The 11,382-nt window shown below is 56.2% G+C and overlaps 1 protein-coding gene across 1 annotated transcript; it reads right to left on the bottom strand.

Annotated features, from left to right (window-relative positions):
• Positions 1 to 1,467: 1,467 nt before the first annotated feature.
• LOC119094480 (fibrous sheath-interacting protein 1) lies at positions 1,468 to 7,558 on the bottom strand. Its single transcript, XM_037217540.1, has 9 exons — positions 7,360 to 7,558; positions 6,082 to 6,725; positions 5,404 to 5,542; positions 4,519 to 4,751; positions 4,024 to 4,176; positions 3,389 to 3,613; positions 2,728 to 2,987; positions 2,508 to 2,649; positions 1,468 to 1,664 (listed from the first exon to the last, which is right to left on the bottom strand). The coding sequence occupies exons 2-9, from the start codon at positions 6,709 to 6,711 to the stop codon at positions 1,518 to 1,520; spliced, it is 1,929 nt and encodes a 642-aa protein (XP_037073435.1). The 5' UTR covers positions 6,712 to 6,725; positions 7,360 to 7,558; the 3' UTR covers positions 1,468 to 1,517.
• Positions 7,559 to 11,382: the final 3,824 nt, after the last annotated feature.

Genomic DNA, 11,382 nt, shown 5'->3' with positions numbered 1-11,382 from the left:
GGCTAACGCGGCTCGGAGCCCAGCTGTAGTTCAGGAGGCCCCTTCTGGGCCGCGTCTGGAAAGCGCACCATCGGAACCAGCTTGCTGAGGAGGAGGGGCCTTGAAGCTGGGAAGCCCTTTGCGCGGGGGCACAGCCCCGTTGCCCGTGGCAAGGGTGTGCTTTCTTACCGCTATGCATATATAGTGATGTTTTTGAGCACCTGATTACGGTAGAAGTGCGCGAAGTATGCCTCGCAATATTATTCCTGGCTTGGTTGCGTCTTCGCTGCATTTTTAAACCAGGCCCCCATGCATAATGCTTTCCTGGCTCCCTTCTTACCTTAATGTAAATGAACGGCATTCAAGGCACGGTAACAAGTGGGTCGTCTTGGTTTGAAGTGCAGTAGGGTCCTCACAGTATCGGACCAATCAAGCAAAGGGCGTGACATGCTTATCTCGGGGAAGTCCCCATGGCGGCCGGGAGGGCCAATCGATGTTCGGGGTTTCCTGGCTTGTGTTCCGTGGTTGGCAGAACTGTCCCCAAAATGGGGAAGGGGGGACATACGCAGGGACCCACACGGACACGCGCTTCCGCAACGACACCTCCGATTTACAAGTGTAGATGCTGCACCCAAGAACACACTTTGAGAAAACGCTAGAACGATGCATCTTACACGAAGGGGCGACAAAGGCGTCACTGGACGAGATTCACCATTTTATTTTGATGACAGTGTATACCAGATGTAATTCACTAAGCATGTGGTAAATGCAGATACTGTACAATGATTTGAACATCATTTTCATCACGAATCAATCATTCACATAAATAATATTAACTCATGGATGCAAGTGAGTCTGGCAAAACAGCCCATTTAGAATCATGCACACAAAATGGCCAAAATAGTTACTACAGATTTTCAAGCACCGTTTTCTTCGCCAGAAAGGACGCTTATCTCTTCACAAAAAATAGCGGAAGTCACGGTCCAACCCGAGTTGGCAAATGCGTGAACGTTCCCGTCACGCGCGTTGAGCGTACTCAGTGTACTGGTGCACATTACACAACCGGCATGCAGTAAGTTCTAGCTGCTTGCTTTTGCCATTGATGGCAACCCATACCAGGTCTCACGCATTTCATTTTGAAATACATCATAGCGGCACATCGGTATCGCTAGAGAACATTTGCATTTGATCACGAGCACAACGCGCATCCGACTAGGTTGCCTCTCCCACCGGATCGGCCTCAGGCCAACAAAACCTACCGCCGGGTCGCCTCCCAGAGCCAGCTCCACTACCGCACCTCCCCTCCCTTTCTCCACCCCCCCCCCCCCAACAATCCCTCGCCTGTCCCTGCTTGGCCCCTGCTGAGCCGGCACCCACGCCATCCACAGGGCAGTCTGGCGAGAGACCCGGCCCGCTCCGGCGGTACACCAGACCGGACCAGAGCAGGGGGGGGTACACCACACCGGACCAGAGCAGTGCCGGCCCTCAGGGCAGCTCCGGCGGTGACCACCAGACCGGACCAGAGCAGGCCGGGCCCCTCAGGCGGCGGCCGACGGCTGGAGCTGCTCGGCGTCGCCTGCGGTGCTGGCGGGCGGCGGCTCCTCCGGCACCGGCAGCTGCAGGCCGGCGCTCTCCAGCAGGCTGCTGAGCACCTTACGACACAGGCGGGGCACCACCAGCTGCAACTGCGGAGAGCACGCTCAGTCCCGGCACTCGTCCGCCAACGGTTCGCCATTAAGACTGAGCGTTGAGCGCCGCTTGCGAGCACGCTCAGTCCCGGCACTCGTCCGCCAACGGTTCGCCATTAAGACTGAGCGTTGAGCGCCGCTTGCGAGCACGCTCAGTCCCGGCACTCGTCCGCCAACGGTTCGCCATTAAGACTGAGCGTTGAGCGCCGCTTGCGAGCACGCTCAGTCCTGGCACTCGTCCACCAACGATCAGCCATTACATCTGAGTGTTGAGCGCCGCTTGCTACGGGATGTGAAGCCAGCGTCCAGACCGGTTCATAAACGCTTCGCAGAAACTACGTAAGTTGTTCAGTAAAGTAGTGAGGAGCATCATTCACATAGATGAAGTCATTGTTTCGACAAAGGTATGTTGCCGAAATATGAACCCAACTGTCTCCATTCTCCTGGTTTTTCTCCGAGGAATAAGGCTAATATTACTGTCTTAGCTTTGCAGAAACAGGGAGCCGATCTGGGCTATGAATGTCGCAAGCGAAGCCATAACATTGGTGTCTACGTTTCACTCAAGTTTTAACAATATATTGAGGGATCTCTCCTAAATGCGTGAATTAAAGGCCGGGAAGGGCGCAGGCCATCAAGTAACACCGCAAGCGCGTGAGCGCGCTGCCAGCGACGCGGAGACCCAACGCAGCTCCGAGCCGTTCTTGCAGTGAGAGTTCCTCTTCTGATACTCCTTCACTAGAACACCCACCTTCCCCACCGTTCGAGACCCAGTAACCCGTCCCCTCCCCAGACAGGCTGCCACACGCTGCTCCCTGCGTGAGCCCCCTCGGGGCGACTTACCCGCTGGCGCCCCTGATCAACGTCGACGAGCCAGGCGCTGGGCGAGCCGGGCCGCAGCTCGCGCGCCAGCTGCCGCTCGTTGTCGGCGTGCCGGCCGCTCAGCACCGAGCGCAGGTCCAGCGTCGCGTCCGAGCGCACCTCGCTCGGCGCGCCGGTCAGCGTCGCGGCCGGCGACGGCGCGCGCGCGGCCGGCGCGCTGACGTCGGAGCCGACGCCGGACGCCGGCGGCGGCGGCGACGAGGTTCGCTCCGAGAGGGATGACGACGACGACGCGGACGAGGTGGAGGCGGAGTCGCAGGCGTCGGCCGGCTCGCTGGTGAACACGCTGGAGCCGGGCACGTCGCAAGAGGAGGAGAGCGCCGCGAGGTACGACGTCTTGGACGTGCTGGACTTGAGGTCGGCGCGCGGCACGGAGACGAGCGACGCGATGGTGTCGTGGATCATGCTGTCTACGTCGCACCGGTCCAGCGGGCGAACCTCCTGCGATGGAGACGGACCGCAGCTGATTCACTTTTGGCAGGGATGGAGTCGTTCTTTTCGCTACAGGCAGGCCGCAAAACTGATGGCATGTGTGGCTGCAAAACCAACATCACTTATGCTGCTTTAGTGTTGTTGGTCACTGGGTTGTTTCTTGTTGGGTTGGGAAAAGCCAAGCAAATGAAATGCGGTGTTGTATTCTTAGTCAGTCCCCTAGATCTCGCTGGCACAACCAACCGCGGGGATTCTATTTAGCCGGTAATCACAATCATTAGGAATGGATGCACTGTAAACGCAGTGCCTATCAAAACGAAATATTGGTGACGACGCTGATTCCTCGTCAAATCAAACCGGCCACCGTTCACTAAAGAAGTGGTTTCCAAAACGTCCAACACAACACGTACAAGCGGGGCGTTGAGCTGTTCCAGTCTGCGCTCCAGCGCCTCCATCCTCGCCGCGGCCTCGCGGTCCTCTCTGGTCCTCTGCAGGTAGTCCAGCTCGGCGTCACTTCCGCCACCGGCCGCCTCATCTTCGGCGGCGCCACCGTCGTCAGGTCTCTCCCCGTCCGCGTCCGAGCCGGACGGCGGCGGTGGTGTGCCGGGCAGCAGTGAGCCGCCGGCACCCATGCTCTGCACGAGAGGTAGGCGATGACGCCCCGGTAGCCCCACGCCCTGGGCCGGCCGGACACCGTTCATTCCACTTTGTGTCGCGTGGCAGTCAGCCTTACCGAGCACCATACATGTGACCAGGGTGTTCGCAGCAGTTAAACTGTTACCGAATACCATTGGCAGAAGTGGCAGATGCTTCTGGTTTAATCAGAAAGTTGTGCGAGCCTTCTCGCACGACTTGCTGATCAAACCAGACATAAGTAAAAACACATAGGTCGTCACGTCCTCACGCGAATGTCACTACACATGCAGCGGCAAATCCGCTAGCACAAAGCCACGCACAGATGCCTGTGGGAGAGGCCGTGTAATATTGTGGAGGCGCTAGACGTGACGCCACAAACGAAAAGCGGCGGCGCGGCCGTGGATCTCACGCTGAGCTGGTCGTCCAGGCTGTGCAGCAGCCGGCGGTTCTGCTCGTCGATGCTGAAGGCGTTCTCGGGCTCGTCCTCCTCAGCCAGCAGCTGCTCCAGCCGGCGCCGCTCCTCCTCCGTCATGGCCAGCGAGCCGCCCAGCTCCTGCGCCAACTGAGGAGCCAACAATGGCACAGCCGGTCAGCCACCGGTCCGGTGATCTGGAGCGGCGCGCGCCCGTTTGGTCTGGACGATGCAACGGCACCGGCCGCGGCGAACACGGCACCAACCGCTCAAGAAATCACCAATAGTCTGCAAATCCAACTGCCCGCGAAGAAAACCGACACTCCAAAGAGCACACAATAGTGCAGCTTCGCCACACGGAAATGCCGGGAGCTATCAAGACGTCCAAGATTGCAGTGTCCGGTGTTCATATCGTCCAAGATCACGTTTCAATATGCGTCCGGAATGCCGCAACGCAAGCGCCCTGGACCGGGAGGCCACCGGGAGACCAACCTCAATATTCCTCCTGATGAAGTAGTCGTCGGCGGCGGCGGCCTGCCGGCCTGGCGCACGGTCGTCGCCGGTCCCGCCCGGCTCGTCGACTCCCTCCGGTGGCGGCGGCGGCTGGCGGGATGACACGGACAGCGGCCCGGCGGCGTCGGCCGGCGGGGGCACGCCCCGCGCACCGAACCGCACCTGCGTCTGGAAGATGGGCGTCACCTGGCTGCTTGTGTCTGATTCCGAGTCTGCCGGGAGAGAGGGCAACAGTGATGGCGAGTTTAAGGGAGGAGGTGAAAGAAAAAGCAAAACAAATAGATGAGTTAAAGCCTGCAAAAAATATCTAGCAGAAACAATGCATCTCATTTCAAGTTTCAACTACCAACCAAAGCCAATCGAGGCGAAATTCAAAGACGCGACAAAATGAAGAACGCTGTGGTAACAAAAACTGAATACCGCAACATAATTCGCGAATAACTACGAAGGGTGAACTGTTCCGTGCAATCGCAAACGAGCCAACACGTTACATCAATACCAATTACATGGTCCGAAAACATTCCCTTTTTACGAATAATTCCTCCGCCCGGCTGCTCCAAAGGACAAATATATCTTAACGCAGCTTTCGGCAGAATCTTCAGACACATTCTGACGCGTGCTTTGACGGCATCCCCCACGTCCCTCAGCTGCATCCCGTACGACCTTTGACTGCAGCCCCTACATTCTTCTACTGCATTCCCCATGTTCTTTGACCGCATCCCCCACATCCTTCGACTGCATCCCCCACGTCCCTCGACTGCATCCCCTGGGTCCTTTCACTGCATCTTAGACCGCGGTCACCCGTCCACCCCCTAAAAGCCCCGAAGTCCCACTGAGCCGGCCTGGCCGCCGGACGGCGCGCACCGTTCTCTACGAGGACCCTGAGGAAGCGGAGCGTGTTGTCTGCCTCCTCGCGCGTCTCGCGCCGGGCACCGCGGCAGCTGAGCTCAGTGAGCTCCCGACGCACCAGAGCCTGCAGGTCCGCCGTCACCGCACGCGCGTCCTGCCGCCGAGGGGGGAGGTCAGGGGGAGACGGGGCGGGTAGGCTTCCTCTGTAGGTCCGACCAGGGGGAGGCGCCGGGAAGATTGAGGTGTAAGCTACGTGGAAATTAGGGTTACAGTAATTGCAGGGGCAATGGTTGACACCCAGCGAGTCTTCCACTGTGTTGCAATGGTCCTGAAAACAGCCCACTTCTGTGGAAAACTGACGCCGGGAATAGCTTTGAAAAACCAGTTCAAACAAAATGGAACTATAACATGGTGTCGCACCATTAAGTACCATTTGTAAATGCAGGATACTAACGTTTTCGGTTGGAGCGCTATACTGGCGTCAAGCAGTATACGTTACTATCAATCATTCATCAAATTATGCATATTTAAAGCAAGCCTTTAACCATCCAAAGCATGAAATGACGTACCATGTAATAGTCTATGCATACGCAAAAAATATATAGGTAATTATCAAAATGTCAGCGGTATATAGGTAATTATCAAAATCAATTCTGTCTTTCCAGAGCGTTCCTGGGACATCCAACTCCTCACCAAATGCTCCTTAAACTTCTTCTCAAGGCTGCGGTCAAGCTGCTCGACCTTCTCGATAGCCTGCTGTAGGCGCAGCTGCATGTCGGACGGGTGGAGCGAGCGGCCGCCGCCGCCCTCGGGCAGCGGCGACGCGGTGACGTCACTGGCCAGATCGGGGCCCGACGGCGAGCCGCTCGTGCCGGTCACCGTCACGCCTGTCATCCCACTCGGGGGGGAGCGGTTGGTGTGGGTGCGGTCCGATGCTGTGCTGGCGCTGGAGTCGCCGTTGTCCCCGGCATCCTCGCGCCAGGACTGGCAGCCGAGACGCTCGTTGTCGGCATTTTCGACTGTTTGGTCGTCCAGCCAGGAGGGATGCTCCGCCGTACTGCTATCTGAGGGCTCGTTGTTTGTCACTCCAGTTCCTGTCTCATTGGACTGGCTGGTGTTCCACGTCTGGGGCTCCAGCATGCTGCATGGAAGGCTGGCTGGCCTTGCTTGACGATCATCTTCATTTAGCGTCAGACAGTTACTTCGGTGAGAACTCTGATCCCCATCTGCGTTCTCATCTTGATCAATCTGTTGCACCTGGGTGAGCACATCTTCCTCAGTGATGCCCTGTGTTTGTCTGCCTTTAGATGGATGAGATGACATGCTCAACTATGGTCCTGAAAGACAGGCATTTTCAGAAAGACTCATTATTGAACAGGGACAAACTACACTGATTCATTACACATATAGCCAGGAGTTTTGAGAGCATACTTGGGTTATCAGGGTTAAAGCATACACATCTGTTTTATTCTAAACATTATTGAAGAGGACTTATGTCTGTATAAGGAGAATACATCCTGTATGGGATGCAAGTTCCCTGAACCTGTTATTATTCTCACATAGCATGAACACCTAAAGGTGCCAGCATGCTTTTGAAAGTGTGTGCCTTCAATTTAGTGCATAAGACACTAAGGAGAGGAAATTTCAAATAGGCTGGTACTCATTCAGCTACATGCTTTTTAAGTCAGAATGACAGCTTAACATATGTGCCAACCAGCAGGGGAACTTCAGGATTTTATCAAGGTGTTTTTTTGTCGGCAGGGCATCATTATGTAGGGTGCCAACATTATGGACCCCTTGAATTTTAAGCACTCTCCAAAAACACTCAGATTTTGGCCATTAAACTTCGGATTATGGTGTTTGTTACTTACACACAGATAACTATTTTCTTCTTGATTTACTATTTACTATTTTACTATTAACTATTCGCAACCCTAGAGGGCTAGACATAGTGAGTATGTACATACGTACTTTCATGGGGCGCGTTCATGTGCTGCAGACCATGGTGTATCTTGCCGTTTCCAGCCTAAGTATTTCAGAAAAGATATCGCAAAGTAAGTTAAAGTTGGCTGATAACTACCATCAAAATCAAGCAGACCAATTGACTTCACGGTCAGTTGAGGCTAGCTAGCTAATCCTTGGGCTGGGCGATGTTGTGTTCAGTTGATGGCTATTGAATGACGCAGAGTTTTTGTTTCGACTGAAATGTTAGAACAGAAAATATGCTAGCAGTCTTAACTGAGTCAGAAATATGATGCTTGAGTAAAATGAGTATCGCAACATTAACAGTCAAGGGAAATAAAACATACAACATGACTGGTGCGTGCAACTGTCTTGGGCCACACACCTAACAATTAATTGGAGTATGTATGGCTACTGCCAGCTACGCCTAAGTCGCCGAAAGAATCGTAGTCACATAAATCGCGGGTTGGGTACTGGGTATTGGGTAACATTGTATGTCTGTTGGCAGTCAGTGTGTCTGTATCTGGTCATATAGGTTCCCTAAACAGCATAATAAAGCCTAAGACCTCTCTAACCACCACCCTCTAAATATGCAAACAATTATCAGTTTTTATCCTGTGCAATGCATTATTTTCTTGTGATCCTTCCTAGTCACCTTGAGTGACAAGGTCTAAGCATGTCAAGCTGGTTTGTGGTGTTTGTGTTAGAAACCTGTCTGCTCAGCCAGTTAAATGAGGCCCCTCAGAATCTATTAGCCTCTCCAGAGCACATGGGCCTCTTTGAAGCATCAGGAAGAGGGGCCTTAGCCTTTTGTCCTCTCCCCCACCATCTGGATCAAATATAAACCCATCTAGTCAATTTGCCCAACAGTTACTTGGATCCAAAAACCAAACTCCATCAACCCAATTCGTGGTGACACCCATTGTTATAAATGCCTGGAGAAGAAATAAGCTTCTGTTAATTTTGTTCTTTGAAATTTACATCGGGATGAGCATGTGTCTGGACTATTATATGATGTTAGCAATGTACACAATAAAAAAACTATTTCCAATTTTTAAGCCGGCCCAAATTTCTTAAGATTTAGGCCTACAAAAGCGAGGAAACTGCTCTAGATCTGAGAAGTTACCTGGCCCTCTTTCATAGCTGCACTACTATCTTGATGTTAACTTAATCCTAGACATAAAACGGGTAAACCAGCCGCAATATTCACAATTTGACGTAGTATGTTTGTTGTTGTTGTTGGTTAAGGGCGCATAGCTCTTGGGCTCAGGCGTCCATCGTGAAGTGTTGTCTTGCAAGTTTGGTAGCACAGGTGGTACCTAGCGCGACAGAGGATAGAAGGAATGTGTTTTGACGTAGTATTCAGACAGGAAGGTAATTAGAGATTGAAATTCCTGCGCCATATTTGACTTGTTGTTTCAAGGATCCAACAGCTGATACACAAGTATGTTTTGTCTTTCTATGGCCATAAACTCTTAACCCGATATTTACAATGATTGTTAATCTGCGATCTCCGCCGAGAAATGTCCAGAAGTATATCATACATTTATTCAGAAAAAAAACACAGCACTTATATATCAACATTTTCCCGCAGCCATGTGGCCATCACGACTATATATGGCAGGCGCCTTTTACTCAGTCGCGCGCCATTTCGGGAGTCAAAGCAACATCTCCAAGAATAACGACTTCTGTCACAGCACAACTTTGGCGCGGAATCTGGGACGTGGCTTTAAAAAAATAAGTTGGATGGGAGGTTGAACGGTGAAAAATGAATTAATCTACCGCCAAAGTATGCGAACAGCAAACAGGCTCCTCCCCAGATTTAGCCCTCCTTCTCAAAGTTAGGGGGCTGGAGCCCAAGTTCAGGTGGGCAGAGGCTGCAGCCGCCCCAGACTGAATGTAGAACTACACCCCCACACAGTATTGGTTTGCAACATTACGATAAAGCGCTACGACTTCGCAAGGATGGGCGCAATTCATAGTGGCGCCTAACTAACCGCGTCTCCAGCGGTTCACGGCATCGCGCATGGTGTGGTAGAGGGCTCTGTTGAGCTTGCAAAGCACACAAGGTGCAGTGAAGCACAAGCAGCAGCAGGTAGCAACGCAGACACAGGCCTCCTCTGCCAGGCGGCAGCAGCTGGACGGGCTCGGTTTGGCGGCTCCACCAGCTGCCGCCCCAGGTTCGTCCACGGACCGAACTGACGAGAACGAACCGCTGTCGGTGGCAGTGCCGCTGCTTCGTGCCGACTGGCGATGACCAACGTCAACACGCGTCGGCGGTAGTCGGACGACGTCACATCGTCCCGACTGCTTCCGTTCGACGTCACTGGTGACGTCACCGGCACTGCCCGTGGACCGTCGTCGGCTGTCATCGGCGTGCGCCGGCTGTCTCCGAGTGACGTCACTGGGTCCGCTGTAAGTGGAACGCCGGCTGGAGGTGGCTTGCCCGGGGTTCGAGCCGCAGATGGTGATGATAATGCTGGGGCGGCCGGCGGAGCAGGTGTCGGAGCCGTGCAACGGAACGAACATCTCGCTCGAGTCGCTGGAGTAGGTGGAGAGCTGGTCCAGCGAGGGGGCGGTACCCAGCGACAAGCTCTCCTGCGAGCCAGTCAGCGTCCTGCACGACCAGCTGGGCACCGAGAGACTGCGCTGGCCGTCTGCTCTCCTCGAGTACACTTGTCTGCTGGTCTCCTCCACCGAACTCGCCCCCAGCGTCCCGACCAGCGCCCTGTCGCCGTCCTCGTGAGCCACGTACTCCCAGAACTCGGCGATCCTCGCCCCACCGCCGCGCACCGTCACCTCCGCCGCCTCCTCACCGGCTCCGCTGTCCGCCCCTTCTGTCGCCCGCCGGGCGGCGCCGCGCCGCGGCCGTCGGGGCTCGACCAGGCCCGCCGCCTCACGCCGCAGGTTGAGCACGCGCGGATGCACCGCCGCCGGCAGCCGGTCCCGCACCGTCGTGCGCACGGAGGCGACCAGGTCACGCGGGATGAGCAGCACGTACGGGTCGTGGCCAGACTGCGAGCGCGGGATCACGACCGCCTGGGAGCCGGGCTCGGCGGCGCGCGCGTCGTCAGCGGGCCCTCGAGGAGACGCACTGCAGGAGGAGGCGGCGAGGGTGGGCTCGGGATGTTTGGGAGTGGACGTTGCGCAGGGCTCGCTGAGCCCGAGGCTTGTATTCGGGACAGGTGACGTCATGGAGGGCTCTCGGAGTCCAGCGTCGGGGCCGTTTTTGTGGTCATCTGATGCCGCGAAAGAACGGTTTCGCTCCCATCGGTGTACAGGGACGACCGGCGCCGCTGATGGATTCCGTGGCACGACGTCCGGCATGTCGCCACGTGATGCTGCAGTCGCGCCACGTGCAGCATCGCCATGCTCCCGGGTTTCCTCGCCTCGTGGTGAACCCGCCTTGAGTTCCTGTTCAGACCCACTCGGCTCCGACGTCGAGACTTCAGAACTGACAGCCGGTCTCGAGGGACCCGGCAGTGCCGGCTGCTCCCTCAAAAGACTGCTGCGGGAGAGGCTGTTCCTCCGCGTCGCTGTGACGTCACGCTCCCCGCCGGCGGGCCGCACCGAGCCCTGCTGCTGTGACGGCACCGAGGCCTGCTGCCGTGACGGCGCCGAGGCCTGCTGCCGTGACGGCGCCGAGGCCTGCTGCCGTGACGGCGCCGAGGCCTGCTGCCGTGACGGCGCCGAGGCCTGCTGCCGTGACGGCACCGCAGCCTGGTCCTGACTCGGTGGCTGAGGCGCGGCTGACGTCTTCCGCGAGCGTTTCCTGACTCTGCGCGGCCGCTCGCGCTCGGGGCCAGCATCCGCTCCGTCCCCCACGGACATCAAGCACGTCCGCCGCATCACCGGGAGACGGCCGAGGGAAGGCACCCCACGCTGGACACACCGCGTGCCGACACTCGCACGACGCGGAGGGCGGCCGTCGCGCTCGTCCCGTCAAGGCCCTGTCGCGAGCGGCGCTGCGGCCGTGACCGTGACGCCACGCCGGGCCTCGTGGCCCCGTGTGGCCCTATCGTGCAGGCCGAC

The sequence above is a fragment of the Pollicipes pollicipes genome, unplaced genomic scaffold (assembly GCF_011947565.3).
Source record: "Pollicipes pollicipes isolate AB1234 unplaced genomic scaffold, Ppol_2.1 Scaffold_4002;HRSCAF=4701_pilon_pilon_pilon, whole genome shotgun sequence".
In the NCBI taxonomy this organism is placed as follows: Eukaryota; Metazoa; Arthropoda; class Thecostraca; order Pollicipedomorpha; family Pollicipedidae; genus Pollicipes; species Pollicipes pollicipes.
This window is presented reverse-complemented; position numbering and strand designations above follow the sequence as displayed.

What these genes read in the sequence shown, in the direction of transcription:
- LOC119094480 (XM_037217540.1), bottom strand. Translation starts at nt 6,711, where the DNA reads ATGTCATCTCATCCATCTAAAGGCAGACAAACACAGGGCATCACTGAG. An exon ending in GCCTGGACGACCAGCTCAGC is followed by an intron (nt 3,614 to 4,023) that starts GTGAGATCCACG and finishes CCTCTCGTGCAG; the next exon opens with AGCATGGGTGCCGGCGGCTC. An exon ending in TCGTCGCCGCCGCCGCCGGC is followed by an intron (nt 2,650 to 2,727) that starts GTCCGGCGTCGG and finishes CGGCGCGCCGAG; the next exon opens with CGAGGTGCGCTCGGACGCGA.